Source organism: Cottoperca gobio, chromosome 16 (genome assembly GCF_900634415.1).
Source record: "Cottoperca gobio chromosome 16, fCotGob3.1, whole genome shotgun sequence".
NCBI lineage: Eukaryota > Metazoa > Chordata > Actinopteri > Perciformes > Bovichtidae > Cottoperca > Cottoperca gobio.
The window spans coordinates 2,253,615-2,272,988 of NC_041370.1; the positions used below are offsets into that span (position 1 = coordinate 2,253,615).

At 44.3% G+C, this 19,374-nt stretch overlaps 1 protein-coding gene across 1 annotated transcript in view; it reads left to right on the forward strand.

Moving 5' to 3' along the window:
- Nucleotides 1–19,374, forward strand: part of sema6cb (semaphorin 6Cb) — a 111,646-nt gene that overhangs the window by 77,043 nt on the left and 15,229 nt on the right. Inside the window, exons 5-16 of the mRNA XM_029451084.1 lie at nt 3,322–3,436; nt 4,676–4,733; nt 7,534–7,590; nt 7,816–7,917; nt 13,235–13,277; nt 14,263–14,310; nt 15,387–15,509; nt 16,380–16,468; nt 16,577–16,794; nt 17,154–17,285; nt 17,538–17,765; nt 18,500–18,597. Of these exons, the coding sequence (XP_029306944.1) occupies nt 3,322–3,436; nt 4,676–4,733; nt 7,534–7,590; nt 7,816–7,917; nt 13,235–13,277; nt 14,263–14,310; nt 15,387–15,509; nt 16,380–16,468; nt 16,577–16,794; nt 17,154–17,285; nt 17,538–17,765; nt 18,500–18,597 (1,311 nt within the window). The remainder of the gene's footprint in view (nt 1–3,321; nt 3,437–4,675; nt 4,734–7,533; nt 7,591–7,815; nt 7,918–13,234; nt 13,278–14,262; nt 14,311–15,386; nt 15,510–16,379; nt 16,469–16,576; nt 16,795–17,153; nt 17,286–17,537; nt 17,766–18,499; nt 18,598–19,374) is intronic.

Here is a 19,374-nt window from a genome sequence, read left to right on the forward strand (position 1 = left end):
TTTGAACAAACTAATTAAAACAGCAATCACACTGACGGCCCTTCAAGGCTAATGTTGAACTATCACTTCCTGCATGGGACTGCAGCTTCAGCACCAGCCGGTAGGACGAGAGTTTAACTGAGGAGGTTCTTGTACATCTGTGATACTCAAGACACGGCTTCATCGGACCAGCCAGGCACCCAATCACTGGGGAGGTCCACAGCAGAGGTCCTGGCTGCTGAATGTAATGGCCCATAATTGATTTAAGAGGTGGATGAGACCATGGCCCACACACTGTAATTGATCTATCTGGAAGAGAGTAACGCAGCCATTAGCAGGAATAGCTGCGCTAATAGTGCTATATGTGGAGCTCCATCCCAGGTGTAATGAGAGCAATTTATCACCTCTGGTTCCAGCAGGTGACGGCGTGGCACAAGGTCCCGCACAACTCTGTGAGACGTCCATTATGAATGGTTGTATTTCATGAAGTCTATAAAATTAACTACTTTCTTTTGGAAAGTGGACCGACGACTCACCTCAGTCCCGTCTTTGTTCCCGTGTGCCGAGGAGGTTTGAGGAAAGTAAAGATATTCATTTACTGGAGTTGCTTGTAGAAGAAGCTGCAGTTTGTACTGCAGTTATGATTAATATTTAGTTTCACATGGGTTTCCAACGTAAAAACTCTGAGAGGGAGCTGGAAGCACATCAAATCTTTCTCCCTTCATTAAGAAGCTCTGGCTCTGGCCTCGCCCAGTCCACCGCTGCTCTCCTGAGGTTGAGCAGGTCACATGATGACGGCACGCAGCTCAGGCTTCATCCAGAAACTGCACACTCCATGTCTGCTGTTGAAACGTTCACTATGCTAATGCTAACGCTAACGCTTGCTTTCTGCATTTGTGACGCACCACATCTAGTGTTCCTGTTGCACGTGCACACTGGTGACAAACTTTGCTCTGATACAAGTCAGTCAGTCAAGGACATTTAGGGGATGATAAGAAAAGCAGTCACTTTTTCCCCCCAAAATGTTATTCTCAGCAGGATGCATATACTTCATAAATCATGTGCTCATGATTAATGTCCAACTATTATGTGGAGGGCAAAGTTATAAAGTATATTATACGTTTTTGTCCCAACTAAGGACTGTATCCGACAATTTCACTCAACATGAACTTGTGATTTACACCACACTAAAACTTCTCACTGACACCAACACACACAAAGTCTTTACCACATGATGGCCCGTCTCATCTCCTCGGTGATCATTGAAAGTAACTAATCGCTTTTGATTGGTGAATTAATTCCACTTTTTGGAACCATGCCATGATGGATATATGAAAAGAGTCCACAGTTTGACTTTGCCATTTACAGATTCTTTATTATAAAGCTTGATGTATATGAATGAGTATATTGCTGTAACCCTCACACACATGCATGAGATGAACTAATGCATCCATTACTTTGAAACCTTGTGAGATGCCAATGCAGAATAAACATTAATACTTTATAATAATATTGAGACAACTGTGTATGCATCACATTGATAAAGTAAACATTAGAAGATAAACATTAGCATGTGGCCGTTCACTGCACAATGTGCACATATTGCTGCACGACGTTGTTTAAAGAGCTGCAACTATTTGTTTTCATTATTGCTTAATCGTCCAATAGTTTATATTATTAAAAAATGCCCTTCACAGTTTCCTAGAGCCCAAGATGATCTCATCCAAAGTTTTCTAATTCAGTTAACTATAAATTAGGACAAGGAATATTTGGTGTTTTGCTTGAAAAATGACTTAAATTATTGATTAATTATCAAACGTTTCAGATTAATGATGCATGATGGGCTGATGTCAGACTGCAGTGATTGGCCAGCATCCTCCATGTGATGTTGAATAACATCAGCTGCTCCTGCACGCTGCCCTGAGCAGAGCCCCAGCTGACCCCCACGCTTTAAAGGATGTGAAAGTGCTGAAGAGTAATTAGAGAATCCTCCTTTGCCAGGAGGGGGGGTAGGGTAGCAGGGTGGGCCGATGAGCCACTGGGAGTCTCTTCACCAGACACAGCAGGGTCCAGCGCTCAGCCAGCCATTAGGCGTTTAAATCTTTAAACAGTCGATTCGAGACCAGCCGTTAGGGGAACATACGGCTCCCTGCAGAGGAACTCATTTCCGATTGTGGTGTATTTCTGCTAATTCACCGCAGCCCCGGTCAGATGGAGGGCTGGAGGGCACTTAATACAGTACTTTACAGATCCACTGCGCCGTCGCCTTGAGCTGAATCTTTGCTTGGTTTTAAAAATGAAACGGTGTGTGATGTAAAATTATATTTTTATCGAACTTATGCAAGAGCCGTGTCCATCTCCTGACTGGAAGTCATTATTTAAGTGCTGGACACCGTCTGCCATTGTTTAAATTAATATTTCCCTCCAGTGAGTTAATCTGCTGGAGGAGAAAAAAGGCAAAATAGAATTAAAATGCAGAACAGGAAGAAGGACTAATGTAAATCAGCCGTAGTGCACAGGAGTTGGCTTTACTGTATATTCTTCTTTCTCTTTGCACCGCTTCCCTCCGTTCATCTTATCTCTCAGCGTTCGTGTGAACACGCCTGATTCATATGGAAGTTCTTAATGCATCCGTCCTGCAGTAACGGAGATTTGATATGTGGTGTGGTGGATATTTGCAGAAGAGGTTCAGATCAACAGTAAGTTGAACTGTAATTACCTCAGAGACAGATGAGCTGTGTGTTGACCAGACAGACAGATGTTTCCTTGTCCTCACTTGGCACAGTCCCCAGACATGTAAGTAAAGAAATGCTCACCAGGATCCGTTTATTTAAATTAGACCGACTTCTGTGACACGACCGGCTAATTTGCATCTTTAGATGCTATTCCTCCCCTTGCTCATCCACCTACACAAGAGCACATTAGCATACAGTGTATGCTCAGGATTCTTTTGGCACAATATGCCAAATTGTAACCTTGCTTTACTTGAACTGCGAAGGTTTAATGCGTTTCTAAGCTGCTGATTTGTTGTGGATAACAGTTGAGCCTTCTGTGTCTCTGCAAAGCTGAAACTAACAAACAGAGCTGTTTGTAAAAGCCCTGACATGTGACAACCAGAAATAAATTGCATGGTTTTGAAAGCCGGCCTGCAGTTTCCCAATATATGTTTTATTAATTCTCACTGAACTAAAGTCGGGTTTGACTTCCCCACTTCTGAAAAAAGACGTGAAAGGCACCAGATGCGTTTGTCTCATGTTTGCAAACTTTAGCTGAGAATCTTTCCTCGGCAGCTGCAGTCTACTTGAACATTTTCTTTGTCTCTCCTTGTCTTCACCCGTGCAGCCTCCTACCTCTATCCCAGCTTCCAGGGACTCATGTCGGACAACGACACCGTCCGCCTGGGCCTGGACTTCCAGAGGATGCTGAGGATCAACCGCATGCTCTACATCGCTGCCCGGTCAGTTGTCAGCATCAAAGGATCTGTCGCTTTGTTTACTGAGCGGGAACTTCTGATGCATGAAGCGTGCCATTACCTAATGTGCCCACGTAATATGTTTAGCAGTCAATAATACTGTATAGTGTCTGCAAAAACATTTTCTGTCACTTATGTTTCAGGAAGGAAGGGATTCAAGATGATCGTTGAACAACGTATACATACTCTTAACAACCTCGACCTCTCTCGCTTTTACTTAGATGGTAGTCGTTGAAAACTGATAATGGACAGTCGACTACACTGATGTCGAATCGCCCAAACAATGATGTTCAATGTCCACTTTTCCTTGACCTCCGACGAGATGAAGGAAAGAAGTCTTAGGACTCGACCTTCCTCGGCAAAAATAAATATTCAACCTTAGAAATATGCAGAAATATGATCACGAGTTACCAAAGCCTTGGGCAGCTTCATCAGACACTGGAGTATCCATCGGCGTGTATCAAACGATTTAGTCTTTTAGCATGAAGTCAATTCAGTTCTCATTTCCGCTGATAGCTGGGCAACGTGCAAACGGGCTCTTGGAAGGGACGTCATTTATAAATCCAAAACTTCCAAAAGGGTCAACAGTGAATTCTGGCTCGTCTGAAAGCATGCTTCCTGTTGCGAGACTTGAATGTAAACGTGTAGCGGCGTGACTCCCAGGCAGCACCTCCACTCCAAAAGTTTCACGTCTGGCTGAACTTCCGAAGTTAGTTCTGCGAGTGCATCTCTTAGCCTAATTGCACGTTGCTCCACTCTCGATCAAGATGTCGCAGGTTAATTATCTAAAAAAGTACGAGGGTGCCCCTCCCCCCGTCTATTTTCCATTGTGCAAAAATAAATTCCGCTCCAGTTTTTGGCTCCCTCTCAACTGGCGGTGCTCTCGCTGCCAAGACCCTCCTATCTAAAAGGGTTTGGAGATTTCTAATGGACTTAAATGGACTTAATATTTGCCACAGCTGCAGCCCACAAAGTGCACGCCTCACTTCACAGAGTGATTCATACGGCTCGTGTCGATGGTTGGGGAAACTTTTAGCGTCGGGGGAAAGTTTTCATGAAGCTGAAAAGCCAATAAATGTTGTCTATTAATCTGTTGTTGAACAGCTTCGATCCGTCCTATTGAAGCGTAGTTGTTCTGTAAAGCAGGTTCTGGTGAGATGCTGGCATCAGATGCCTTCAACACAGTACGATGGCGCCACTAACAGTGGATTCTATCTCTTGCAGGGACCATGTGTTTGCCATCAATCTTGCCACGTCGTCTGAGCAGATAATCCCACAGCAGGTAGGAAAGTCTGTTTGCAATCATGACACCATGTGCTGGTGTTCGTTCAGACTCACCTCTGTGTCAGTGTTTAATATCCATGTATTTCACACATTGTTTATTTATTTTCTGTTGATTTCCTGTGTTTGACGCATCTTAATCCTTCAGAATCAACACCAATAATTTGAGTTCCTGGCGAAGATTTGGAATGACTCGATGTTAAAATGTGTTTGACGTGTGGTCATTTAATATGCGATGATACAAAAGTTCAGCTGGTCAATAGTGATATGTTGAATGCTAAACAGCGAGGTGTGATGTAAGGTGCTCTTGAGACTACGGGAAAATCTCTTGTAATGTTTGTATGTCATTATTTTCCTTTCTACCCTCGTCTGCCGTTCCATTCAAGTATTAAGCAATCTCTCTTCAGACGTATATCCAATACAAGTGAAGCGGGGCTCTTGTGGCGTATGAAGGGCCATGCTCCTTCCTGTCTGAATCTCATTTGTCAAACATGATTGCACTTAAATAAACGCACTCAGAGGCCCAGACGTATTTCCTCGTGTTTAGATTGGTGCTACACATGGATATGCATTGTGATGAGGCCACCACTGCATGTCAGGGAGATTTAAACTATTGATGCACGTGTAAACTGGAAGGTTTGAGCAGCACCGTGACAGATAATCTTGATTCAGTTGTGTTGTGTGAGAAGTTGGAGATTGAATGTTTGGAGATGAAAGCATTTTTTAGCCATTTACCCAAAAATGAACTGAGTGGAAAATGATTGAAGACCCAGATTCTGCTTCTTACTCTTCTGACTCGTATCACCAGGAGGTGTGTCGCCTTCCTCTTCATCACAAATCCATCACTTCTTCACTTTTCACACTGGGCATTCATCACATCGCGGATCCACCCGGGCTTCTGTGGCCATAAGTAATTATTAGTAAACTAAATGGAGCGTGGACAAGCCAAGGTCCATTACCATAACGCTGACTCCACAAAGTCCCGCTGGAGACGTTCCGTGCATGGACCTCGAGGGGCCGAGCGCTGGCTTTAAATAAGTTTGTCATATTGATTTGTAATATTCTGTGGATAGATTTTCTTGTGTTTCACCAAAAGATGTGCAACACCCTGTAGCGCTGAAGGCTTCTCCTCTTAAAGGATGAAGCTAAAGGTAAGCGGGAACAACTCAATCTGTATCAATCCACCTGCAGAAAATAGTCCCCTACAAAAGCTCCATTTACTCCCGTTTGAATAATGTTTTCTAAAAACGACAGAGCACATCTGTGTTAGGAAAGGACTGAGCCTTTTGTAAGAAATTAAAGATCCATTTCTAAACTTATTATCTGCACAAAGAGCCAATAGGCTTTGGGCTCTGGGCCAAGTGCGACAAAAACGAAAGGAGTCAGAACTATTGAATAACTAAATGAAATGGTGGTTTTGGCCATTTTAAGGGATTTGTTGATGATACAAAACGCATTAATACTGTATGCAGTGGAAATCAAACAATGCTTTGTTTAAAGGTGTAAAGCAAATCCCTCAAGTGCTGATGTCACCGTTTCACACACAGATTACATTCTCCCTTTCTGAGTATTTTCTGCTTTGACCGATGGAAGGAAAAGTGTCCAATAAAATGCAGAACCATCTCTGAGAACAAGGTGCCTGTCAGACAAATTGTTTTTGTCCGGGTTCCAATAAGGCATTAAAATGTGTTTTACCACCGGGTGGCTTGTTGGCAGGTTGTAGTTGAGAACACCTTGAGATGAATTTAAGACTAAGCTGACAAAAAAAAGGAACAAATAATGAACATTTCTCCAGTTTTTGTACCTTTCAGCATCTAAACTAGAAGTCATCCTTCATCCGTGCTATTTCTATTTCTTTATTGTGACAATATATTCAATTTTCATTTCGTTGAGAGACGAGGACATCCTGTAATATAAGCAAGATTTAAAGGTATGCATATAGAGTAATTAAATATCCTGTGTGTGGGTGTGTGTTTGTGTGTATATGAAACACTGCAAGTACAGATTCAATGTCAAGAAAGTAATTAAAAATATGCGTATGAATAAAGGTTGAGGATAATTACTTATTATTATACATTTAAAATAATGCATGCAGGATAAAGAGTCACAATAGGGAGTTCAAACTAGACCATATTCTGCAGAGCCCGTCCCTTAATACCCAAGTGTTGCTCCGTCACCGAGTGAGACGTGAAGCTCCCGTCATCTCCACACTGTCGCACTCTGTTGACAAAAGACTGACTGAGATCTGCGACTACATAACCGCCAGCATCCTCTGTTATTTATGAGCTCTGAGAACATTCTGGTCATTATATTAGCCGACAATTGAAGGGAGCACATTAAACCTTCAACTGGCAAAGCTTGTTAACAAGTTGATAGATCTTTTTCCATAACATCCCGCTGGACGGCCGGCACTGAAACAGGAAGTGTGCAGCGGTCTGTGTGAAGGACGAGGGCCAGAGCTGCTGGCCACAAGGTTAATTGGGGCTAATTGACTGCTCCTCATATAGACTGTGAAGTGATGCAAACATTGATCCCAGTGTGTGTGTGTGTGTGTGTGTGTGTGAGTGAGTGATTGTTATCACTGAAGAAGCACATTGTTTAGCTGCCCGCTGACTGGCTGCGCCGGCGTTCTTGATATTTCTCCGTTTGTTTGATGTATTCCACAAGAGTTTACTGAAGCTAATGTGATTTTCATCACAGCTGTCTCGTAATGGCACTTGAACAATTGGGAGCAAGAAACGCAGGGATGGAGAGAAGCAGGCGTCTTTGAGCTGACACTTGGCTGTCTGTTCATTTTTCAGAAACTGACTTGGAAGACGAAGGATGTGGAGAAGTGCACCGTGAGAGGGAAAAACAGCGTGAGTATCATCTCCCAGACGCGCACACATCTTCCTCTCATTCTGCTTTATTTTTCACTCCGCCTTTTGTTTCCTGCACAGAAGATTTGTAATGAGCATTGGTCTGCAGGTAGCTTATGTGTGTGTGTCGATACACACTCTTTGATTCTGAGGTTGGCGTGCCACGAGCCAACATGGACCAGGTCCCTAATGCACAATAACATCTCTCTGGTTTCCACCTGACAGGACGAATGTTACAACTATATCAAAGTGCTGGTGCCGCGTAACGACGAGACACTTTTCGCCTGCGGCACCAACGCCTTCAACCCCACCTGCCGTAACTACAAGGTAAGACACTCTGCGGCTGCTCATGTGACACACAGATGTTATGTGTTTGGTTCTGTCCTTGTGTGCTGTTTTAGTTGTACCTCATTAATGCTAATGGAAATTACAAACTGCAAAGTTATTATATCATATAAGAGCTTTCTGTGAAAGTATCATTATTAGGGTTATAATACCATAAACACACACACACACACACACACACACACACACACACACACACACACACACACACACACACACACACACACACACAGACACAGTAAAGCCGGAGTGATTATGGAATATTAAGTCAAAATGAAATGACAAAATATTAAATTCCTCACATCTTAAAGTTGGTTAATAAAAAGGATGGATGTATTACAGTTCAATAATAACAAACAAAAGATAACGTTATAGCATAATATAACAAACTTCAAATAGTTTTAATTAATATAAAGAACCGTAAATAAAAAAGTAAAATAGACAGTTAATAACTTCAGTTAAGATTTAAAGCATGATATAAATGTGCATTAAACACTGTATCTCATGCGTACAGCTACAGTGCATCTGTTAATGTACCAGAGCCTGCATGATTAATAAAATGAAAAGGACACGTACGATGAACACACACCTACAGAGCTGTGGAGAAGTCTGGCAGCCAGCACTTCAATATGTGTTTCAATGATGACACAACAAACAGCTGTGAGCTCAAAGTGCAGCCGCACAAGTGGAAATAACTGGGAAATTATATATTAAAAAAAAAAAGGTTTGGAAAACCACATCAGATGTGGACGAGACCCCGAAGCTGCAGATCTGAGCGCTTCACTGGGAACCAGATTCTGCTTCAGGTGACTTCAAACGCTTGATGTTGGTGGAAGAACATGTTGGCACAACAAGACGGAGAAACGGCAATCTGTTGACAGAACACAAGATGTGCTGATGAAGGCAATAATGCATCAGCTTCTTTCACACCACTGAAACAGCAGAGCAGCGAGGGACGAGATGAAACTTTACAAACGCCACGGATATATTTCTTTAAAGAGAGAAAGTTTGAGGCTCCAACACAAAGTGATGTCGGGTTTTATTCAACGGAGCTCAGAGGTGACATCACGGGTTTGGACTTTGATTCACTGCAGGCCATTAGAGGAGGAGGGAGTACGAGCCCTCCGGCTCACACTGTAAATCTCACTGTGTGGGGGGGACGGATCCAAAGGGAGCCAAATAACTCAAGACTTTACGTTCCACTGGGTTTCTGTTTTCCAGCGTGCTGACCTGTGAACTAACAGAGTGGTCTCTGTCCAGGAGGCGGCTCCGGTCAGGTCCCGGGGGTCTCATTAAATGCACGGACTCAATTAAAGGTTCACGCCGTGATATTAACACAAACATGTTGCTACTGGTGGAGAAAAGGAAATGGTATCGCTGTAATTGTTGGCGCTTAATCTATGATGTAATGTGAGGCTTTGTGCAACAATAACAACAATACAATTATGTTTAAAACACTTTCAATACAAATTGGAAGCAATTATAAATGTGCACAAGATTAAAAGAAGAAATGGATGCAGAGAAATATCATTTTAGGAGAAAACAAAATGAATGAAATGGCATTTTAAATGAACACACAGCTGGATGTGTTCTGTGTCCCACGTATTTCAATATGAGGTTCATAATCCAAAAAGACGTTTTCAGTGATTATCTTTGCTAAGATGTGCGACTCGTGTGCTCCTCTTCAGAAAAAACTAATTTCTATGAATTGTTAATGTGAACATTTATCAGACTTGTGTATTCATGTATAAATATGTTCACCTATCAGAAGTCGTTTACACTCGAAGGACTTTTATCTTTCGTGTTGTCGGACTTCAATCCGTATCTTTCGTACCCAGAAGAGCGTCTCTAACATCCGTCACGAGGACTTTAACACTTTTACATTTATAACACTTCACAGATTACATTGTAATGCATCTGTGTTTTATCTTTTTATTCTTACAGTAAGACCATTTTTGCTTCTAACCTCTTCTGCACAGTGTTCAGATGTTTCCTTATACGTGTATATGTGCAAATAAATACAATAAGACAATGAAAAAAACAATGAATAAATAACATGAAATACTCTCTGGAGCGATGAAGGACCTGCACGGTGTCATGAAGGACCTGCACGGTGTCATGAAGGACCTGCACGGTGCGATGAAGGACCTGCACGGTGTGCCATGAAGGACCTGCACGGTGTGCCATGAAGGACCTGCACGGTGTGCCATGAAGGACCTGCACGGTGTGCCATGAAGGACCTGCACGGTGTGCCATGAAGGACCTGCACGGTGTGCCATGAAGGACCTGCACGGTGTGCCATGAAGGACCTGCACGGTGTGCCATGAAGGACCTGCACGGTGTCATGAAGGACCTGCACGGTGCCATGAAGGACCTGCACGGTGCCATGAAGGACCTGCACGGTGCCATGAAGCACCTGCACGGTGCCATGAAGGACCTGCACGGTGCCATGAAGCACGGTGCCATGAAGGACCTACACGGTGCCATGAAGCACGGTGCCATGAAGGACCTACACGGTGCCATGAAGACCTGCACGGTGCCATGAAGCACGGTGCCATAAGCACGGTGCCATGAAGGACCTGCACGGTGCCATGAAGGACCTGCACGGTGCCACGAAGGACCTGCACGGTGCCACGAAGGACTGCACGGTGCCACGAAGGACCTTCACGGTGCCAGAAGGACCTACACGGTGCCATGAAGGACCTGCACGGTGCATGAAGCACGGTGCCATGAAGCACGGTGCCAGGAAGGACCTGCACGGTGCCACGAAGGACCTGCACGTTGCCACGAAGGACCTGCACGGTGCCACGAAGGACCTGCACGGTGCCACGAAGGACCTGCACGGTGTCATGAAGGACCTGCACGGTGCCACGAAGGACCTGCACGGTGTCACTGAAGGACCTGCACGGTGTCATGAAGGACCTGCACGGTGTCACGAAGGACCTGCACGGTGTCACTGAAGGACCTGCACGGTGTCACGAAGGACCTGCACGGTGCACGAGCCTGCACGTGCCACGAAGGACCTGCACGGTGTCATGAAGGACCTGCACGGTGTCATATCTCAGCTACGTACAAAGTGTAACACACAGGATTGATGAAGAATTATTAAAGAAGTGCATACCGAGCTGCATCCAATCATCGCCGTCCTCTCCTACAACTCTTTCTCTCTGCAGCCCCCCCAGACGCGTCTTGTTCCCCCTAGCATGGAAAAAAGTGCACGAGATGACAATCCAGACAGCTGGTGAGAGGGAGGAAGTGTAAATCATATCAAGGAATCTGTCTCTGGGACTCCCCGAGAAAACTGGAGGACGAGAGGGGATTGAGTGAGAGAGAGAGAGTGTGTGTGTGTGTGTGTGTGTGTGTGTGTGTGTGTGTGTGGTCAAAGACATGAATGGCTGCCCAACCATGAACATGCAGCTTCACTGACCAGACTGCTGAGACAGCTGCTCTGTCCACACGTAGAGGCTCGTCTTCAACGATACAACAAAACCTTAAAGCGTCAAATCCATCTGTCTTCATCTGCCATCGTGTAACGATCCTGCAGTCGCTGCACACCTTCTGACGTCTTTGTTTTGTGATTAACAAACTGCTGTTTCACTTCAAATCATGTCGCTCTGCAGGAGAGACGTCGGGTCAACACTGTGATTTCTGATCTGATTTAAAACTAGATTGTATTTGATTTAAAGAACACAAATCTGATTCCTGATTAGAGACTGAAAGCTTCTCTTTCTATGCTCGCAGTGCCATATAGCTGGAGTTATCGTTGTGTTTATAAATATGTTCTCTGGTTAGTTGTTGAATGCAATTTAGCCCGTTGTGTACTCTGTACACATTGAAAAACTAATTTGTCAAAGACAACATGACGACCTTAACAAAACAATCCTAAAAGATGTGAACATGTTGTGTCCCACTGATCAAAACATTTAATATTTATGACAACGCTGCGAGTGAGTTCCCTGCTGTCATGTGTTCTCTCGGTCACATGTTTCTTTCTTGCTTCTCCTCGTGCGTCTGCTTCCTGTTGTGAAAGCCGAACTGGAAAACACATCTATAACCAAATCTCACCAACGCTGAACTCGATGTTGCTTCGGAGGATCCACTGCAGGATATGTAGGCCAGAGATGTTGTGTCGGATTGCATCAGGTTCAGTGAAGTGAACACACACAAACCACTTACAGTACACACGTCTCGGGGAGTTCACGTGGAACATTTCTATTTGTGATAATTGTATCGTCACATGTGCGCAGAGCCGACGTTCACCCTCTCGTCCTCGGTGTTCATCCTGTGAAAGAAGAGACCTCTCAATGTGCAGCTCATGGTTTCCAAATCTTTGTTGTGACGTCTCAACTTTTTGTCGTTTTAAGTAATAAATCAAGTTGTTGTTGTTGTGAAGCCGCATTTTGAACCCACAATCGGAGTTTTTACACCAAAAGGAGAGTAAATCTATGAGCTCGGAAAGTTGTATTGTGCCCGAAGCTTCTGGACACGATCCAAACACCCACGGTGACGTCCAGCACTGAACCATACAAACAATATAGAGTTTCCACATTTGATATAAGTAACTGTGCTAACGTCAGATTGTGTTGTTCTGCTCCTGCCCTGATTTTGTTCCTGTTCTTGTGTCCACTCACATGATTACTTTGCTACAGTTTGAGGTCGTGTAGAACAACAGAACACTCAGTTTGTGTCTAAGGAGGCAACTCAGCGTCGTAGAAATCAAGCCACGTGTTAATGGACTGTTAAAGTGTGTGTGTGTGTGTGTGTGTGTGTGTGTGTGTGTGTGTGTGTGTGTGTGTGTCACCTTGTTGCTACAGAAGGTGTTGATTCTGCTCTGCATGTGTTCAACCTCCTCTCACACACACACTCTGCTGGGTCTTCCTTCTTGTCGTATACCAGAGCTTTACAACCTTGTTAACAGCATGTTGGAAAATAGCAGCTTAATATCTGCGGCGGAGAGATAAACAGTCCTCTCTGCTCGGGACAGCAGGACCTCTCACTTCACACACTTCTTTTATGGACCTGACTCTCGTACAATACATCAATTAAAACTTAATCTTAATGATGCATGTGTTGCCTTTCATAATCTCAGATGCTTTGCATTCAGCCACAACTCACGCAACATAAAAGACTTTTGTTTGTGGATTTTGCAGCTGCGACCGTGTGTGTGTGTGTGTGTGTGTGTGTGTGTGTGTGTGTTTACAAGGTTTCCCGGTGACATTTCTTTCTATGGCGTTAGCTTCACAGTTGTATTTACGGCCTTATAAAGTATTCCTTTGACGCCGTGTCCTCTCTGACCTAGATGTCCACACTGGAGCAGGAAGGGGAGGAGGTGGTGGGACAGGGAATCTGCTGAACGCCACTAAAGTGATGACATACAACCTTGTTGGAGATCCAAGGGGGGGCTTTTACCTTCAGGTCCGGCCACCGCCTGTGTCTCAAAAGTAAAAGCGAGGCGCAGACTCTCTGACCTCAGTCAGACACAAAACAAATTAAATTTTGTTCCGGTGCACTTACCTCCCCGTCTCCAAACAGTCCTCATCAACAAAACCAATTTTGGGAAGACTCGAGAGGTGCTTTGTAAGAAACGGACAGTTAGGGAAATTGTTTGATGCAAATTCACTGATGTGTGTGTGTGTGTGTGTGTGTGTGTGTGTGTGTGTGTGTTTCTCTCTCTTCAGAGGCGGCTTTGAACAGGATGTGGAGAACGGTTACCATCAGCACCCTGATACCTGCCACGGTGAGACATTTATTTATTCTCTGTGATTTCCATGAGCGATAAAGAAAGAGAAAGCACCTATTGACTGCCATCAGATCTTGATTGCAGAGCGACAGCGGGGACAAGTGATTGCGGCTCTAACAAATTATAATGAAGCATTACCATGTTTTTATTTCAACGAGGGCAGCAATTGAGTCCGTGTTGAAGGAGCTTGAAGAGGAGTTTGTCCGCCCCCCGTTCACAAGCGCTGCTTTCCCTCTTTTTATGTTAATTAAGCATTTGCTCAGAGAAATGTTTTTATATAAGACAAAGTGGGTTTATTCATCTGAGATGTAATCAGAGCACGCAGGACACTGATTTCCCATTTTAGAAATGAACAAACTTTTAGGCCAGAAAGCAGGAAACTTTCCCAAATCATAACCCCATACACTGAAGTCATTCTTAATGTGTTTGCTCTTCTCCAGATGTCCTGGCCACCACTCGCAAGCAAAACACGGCGCTGGATTTAGCGTATGGTCAGTGAACATGTCTTTATATCTGTCTCTTCTCTTTTACCAAATACATTTGGTGAAGTTGTGTTCCTGTTTGGTTCTGTTCTTGTGTTGGAGAGTCTCGATGCCCCTTCGAGTCCCGTCAGTCCAACGTCGGCCTTTTTGCAGGTGAGTCAGGCGGATGAATCAGACGCTGTAGACGAACTCAGAGGCGAGGCTGTAGATGAAGCGACTCCTGCAGCTCCCCATCTGTGCTGTTACTGTCCTTAAAGTCCCAGTAATATTTAGATTAGACTTGTATTATTTGTATTAAAGTGGTGTTTATTGATGTAATATAATGTTCTCAGTGGTGACAGTCGGGGTGCGTGACTGAATCCTAATGTTGCATCACGATTGAATGCATTATGATAGTTGAGTGAAGAGAGACAATCGAGACTTAATTTGAAAATGCAGCAGACTTGAATGTCACGACTGAATCAAAGTGTTAAATGTGTTCATCAGGATCATTTCTAACTTCTCTGAGAGGATCTTTAAAGAGCAGAGCATCTTTCACAGGTTGAAGCTTCAGCATCAAGTCTGCACTAATGTTCTGGCGCGGTCGATGCAGGTTAAATGCAGAATATACATCATTATTTTTAATGTAACTGACGGAGGATAATGCAGACTTCATGTTCTCGGTCACGGATGAACTGAAACAAGTTTATAGAGTCTGTTTACAGAAACCTCGACTTTCTAGAACACATCATGTCTCTGATATAAAAGTGCATAACATTTGTACTAAATTAAATATGTAAATGTTGGATTAGCAGTCATTTAATAAAAAAATGTAGAATATAAAAATGTAATGCGAGACTTTAACTACGACGTCGTCTGCCTGGGTAATTAAGTATCAGTGCACAGGTTTATCGCAGGCTGTAATCTGAATGTGCCCCTCGATGGATTGTAATTTGTGGTTAGATGTTCTGCACTAATCATCAGAGGAGGAAGCCGATGTGTTGTGAACATGTCGGGGGTCAAGTTCAGGGAGAGCCGGGCTCGATCCTGCCAGGTTTCCACTGACATTTCTGCAAAGTTCACAGGCGGTGTTATTAAAAGTGACACATTCTCCTGCATCTGTGATCATCCGCCTCCTTTTTAAAGGGCAATAAAAAGGCCCCTGTGAAATAGACGCTTGAAAGAAGTTGGTTATTGGTGGGAATTATGATCCCTGACGTGTCGATTACTTTCTTCTCTTTATTCCTCAGGTGGTGATTTCTACTCGGCCACCATGACGGACTTCTTGGCGAGCGACGCAGTGATTTACCGGAGTCTGGGAGAAAGTAGTCCCGTTCTGCGTACGGTCAAGTACGACTCCAAATGGCTGCGAGGTGAGCGGGCAGCATGTTGGTGTGACATGTAGCGTGTTAGCGTACAGGTGGGACTTGAAGACTGACGTCAACGACTACAGTTTCGTTCTGATTGCTGAATCTGAATCTGATTCCAAGTCTGTAAAATCCCAGGACTCGTGGAGCTCAGAGGATAACGAACATATTTAAATCTTGTGTCGTTCAGGCAGCAGGCTTCTCATCTCTCTGCTACGCACCGATTGCATCAGATGTAACTAACATCAACTCCATAAGTTTCTTTGTTTGCTGCCAGCGGGTGTCTGTTCTCGGCCAGCGACGCGTCACTCTCTGTTGTGTCGCTTTCAGGTGTTACGATCTCCGAGTGCAAGTTTTTCATTATCTAGTAATTGACCAATTGTTTCTCTTGATTAATTGACTTCCTGCTCGCCCTCATTAAAAAGTGTTTTCAAAAGTCCAGGTCCTTTCAGTATGTATTTAATTTCCCATCATGTTTGTTTGACTTTCACAACAAACAGATCATCACAATCGTTGCTGATTAGTGTGTGTGTGTGTGTGTGTGTGTGTGTGTGTTTATAATCTATAACATGCTTCTGATCTTCAGCTCTATAAATGTCTCTCGTGCGTTTGACTTGAGGTATAAAGGTATTTCTATCAGCGCTGCTCTTTCACTTTTTACAATTAATGTTATCTCTGTGAACGCTCGTTATCTTCGTGTCCTTTTATATTCAGATTTGCCATTTTTGAACGCTCTGCATTTCTCCTGGATCCATTTTCCCAAAAGGAGCATCTGTGTTTAGCGGCTCCTCCTGCAGCCTGGTCACAAAGCACACGTCACACTTGAGGTTAAGCTTCACCGCCAACGTGTTTGACACGCGTGTTTTCTTCCCACAGAGCCCCATTTCCTCCACGCTATTGAGTATGGGAACTACGTTTACTTCTTCTTCAGCGAGATCGCAGTGGAGTACACTACTCTCGGCAAGGTGGGGGTCCGTCCAGCAGCCGACGGCTGCTCATTATTCCATGTCGCTGAACACGATTTACGATTTGGAGTTGTCACCATTAAGGATCTTCCCCTCGTGTCCCCTCAGGTGGTTTTCTCCAGAGTTGCACGTGTTTGTAAGAATGACAATGGAGGTTCGCCAAGAGTGCTGGAACGTTACTGGACGTCATTCCTCAAAGCCCGGCTGAACTGCTCGGTCCCGGGCGACTCCTTCTTCTACTTTGATGTTCTGCAGTCGCTGACAAACGTGCTGCAGATCAACCACCGGCCGGCCGTGCTCGGCGTCTTCACCACACAGGCCAACAGGTTTAAATCAATGTTATTGTGTGTGTGTGTGTGTGTGTGTGTGTGTGTGTGTGTGTGTGTGTGTGTGTGGGTGTGGCCTTCAGTACTTTCTGTATTTATCTCTGAAGTTATCTTGACACAGTTCTGGGCTCTCTGATCCATTCTTTGACAGATTCACTTCACAAATAGATTATATTGAATGATTTCCTTATAATGAAATCATTCAACAGTAACACAAATAAAAAACAAATCCAGGCAGCACAACAACTCGCAGGATAAATAAAGAAGTATTTTCATGTGACCACGTCGGTATATGCTGAAGAGGTTGTGCCAGACCTTTAGTCTCGCTCTTTCTCACGTCGTCTTCCTCCCTTCACCAGCATCACCGGCTCAGCAGTCTGCGCTTTCTACATGGACGACATCGAAAAGGCCTTCAGTGGCAAATTCAAAGAGCAGAGGAACAGTGAGACGGCGTGGACACCTGTTCCAGAGGATCAGGTCCCAAAGCCGAGGTAAGAAACGTCTTTTTAAATAACAAACTGTCACTTTCCAAGAACATGTTTTTCTGCCTTTCACAATGCAGTGTTTGTGCAGCTGCTGCTGTTGTTGTTCCGCACGCACGTCTCCCCCAAACAAAAAAGCCAAGCAGAGACACGAGACACCTGTTCTTCCCTCCTGCTCGTCCCCAAAACACAACAGCTGCCAGTGTTTGCACATCTTTTCCCCTGGAAGTAATGACGGGTTCTTTCCTTTATCTTGCACAGGCCGGGATGCTGTGCCGGGGAGGGCTCCGCCGCCGCCTATAAGTCGTCCACCACCTTCCCCGACGACACGCTGACTTTCATCAAGTCGTACCCGCTCATGGACGAGTCCGTACCCTCGGTCAACGACAGACCCTACTTCACCCGCACCACCAGCAGGTACGGCGTCATCAGAAATGACCCACAAGCTGAACGTGCTGAAACATTTGACAGAAGATTAATCAGTGACACGTTTGATTAATGGCTGAAACTCAACATAATGAAATGAATAATTACTTGTAGCCTATATTTCCATTTTCTTTAAACACATGCGGCTAAAACGTACAATTAATTTCTTCATCAATTAGCCCCGCTTATTATTTCTTTGATTAAAAGAATATTATTTTGTCTATAAAACTTCAGGAACTTCAATAGTTCACTCAAAGATGAATTTAAAGATCTAAAACCCCAGTTTGTATTAGACTACACACGAGGCGGCATGACGAAGCTTATTTCACCTTTTAACAATGAAAGTCCGACGCTGCTATCGGACGATCAGATAAATCCTCCCTGCTGACGTCGTTTTCCTCCAGATGGTTTTATTTCAAGATTATTTTTGCAGAATTCATTTCTAAAAATATATATTTGTATCTAATTGTGAGTTTGGCAACATGTTGCAGCTTTACTTGTAGTAATAATTGCAAATCTGTTCTTCCAAATGTTACGATGTAAAACTAGTCCAGTGTTTATCCCAAAGAATCTGCTCAGTTGGCTCCTTTGAGAACATCTTTACGGAATCCAATTAAAAACCTAAACAATCAGTGGGACATGAGTGTTGCTGTTTAAACGGGCTTTTAAGAGAACATGCTAGTGGATCCAACGCTGTGATTAGTATCAGCGCTGAGCCCATCACGCTGGGAGATGTCGGCCATTACGGCTCTGCAGAGCATCCTGCGTCTCTCATAAGTCTCCCTCTCTCAGAACAGAGGCCACTTTGTCTGCCAGAGGCTTCGGCCCAGACCTCCGCAGCTCCTCGGTGCCTCAGTAGCGTGTAAAGCCCCCCCGCTGGAGGAATTACCACTCAGTCAGTAGCGAGACATTATAAGCAAACCCTCCTGCCTAATCAAACGGGCTCTCATCGCCCTGATGCTTCACTGCGCTGTTTGAAGTTCTCCACACGCAGTCGGATTCTATCTCTTGTTTTTTTGGTGTCTATTTATTTATTTTTTCTCGTTTATTCACACAAAAAGCCTTTTAAGTCTGAAGATCAATTATCAGCTTTCCTAGACAATAAAACACCCCACGTGCCAAACAAAGCTGCTGTCACCGTTCGAAAGCACGCCGTTCTTTCTTCCACTTCCCTGTCACCCAAACAAGCGGCGCCAGCAGAGGGAAGAGCGTGAGACAAACACCTGCCTGTGTAGGTAATCAAATGTTCCTCTGTTGTTTTTACATCATCAACAGAGAAATATGATCCTACGCGCACACTCCGGAAAACTACAATTGTTATAAATTGAAGTAATGACGTCCTGGAGCTATTGTCCGGCGTGCCAGGGCCAAACACCCCCTGGTGTACAGTTTTAATTTGCGCGGCGCAGATGGCGAACTGACGGGGCACCTCATTCAGAGTGAACGCTGTCAACTGGCTCGCTGTGAGAGAGAGCCAGCCTTTCTTTTCCTCCGGTCTGTGAGCTCTGCAGAAAGCTAACATTATGGCTTATTAGTGCGGGAGCCCGAGCCAATAGCAGCATGCTGCTCGCCGGACCTCAAGGACAACAGAGAGCTAATAATGCAATCGAGATGTGGAGTGTGTCAGCAAGATAAATTAGTTTGATAATACGAGGCCCGTGGCAGCGAATGC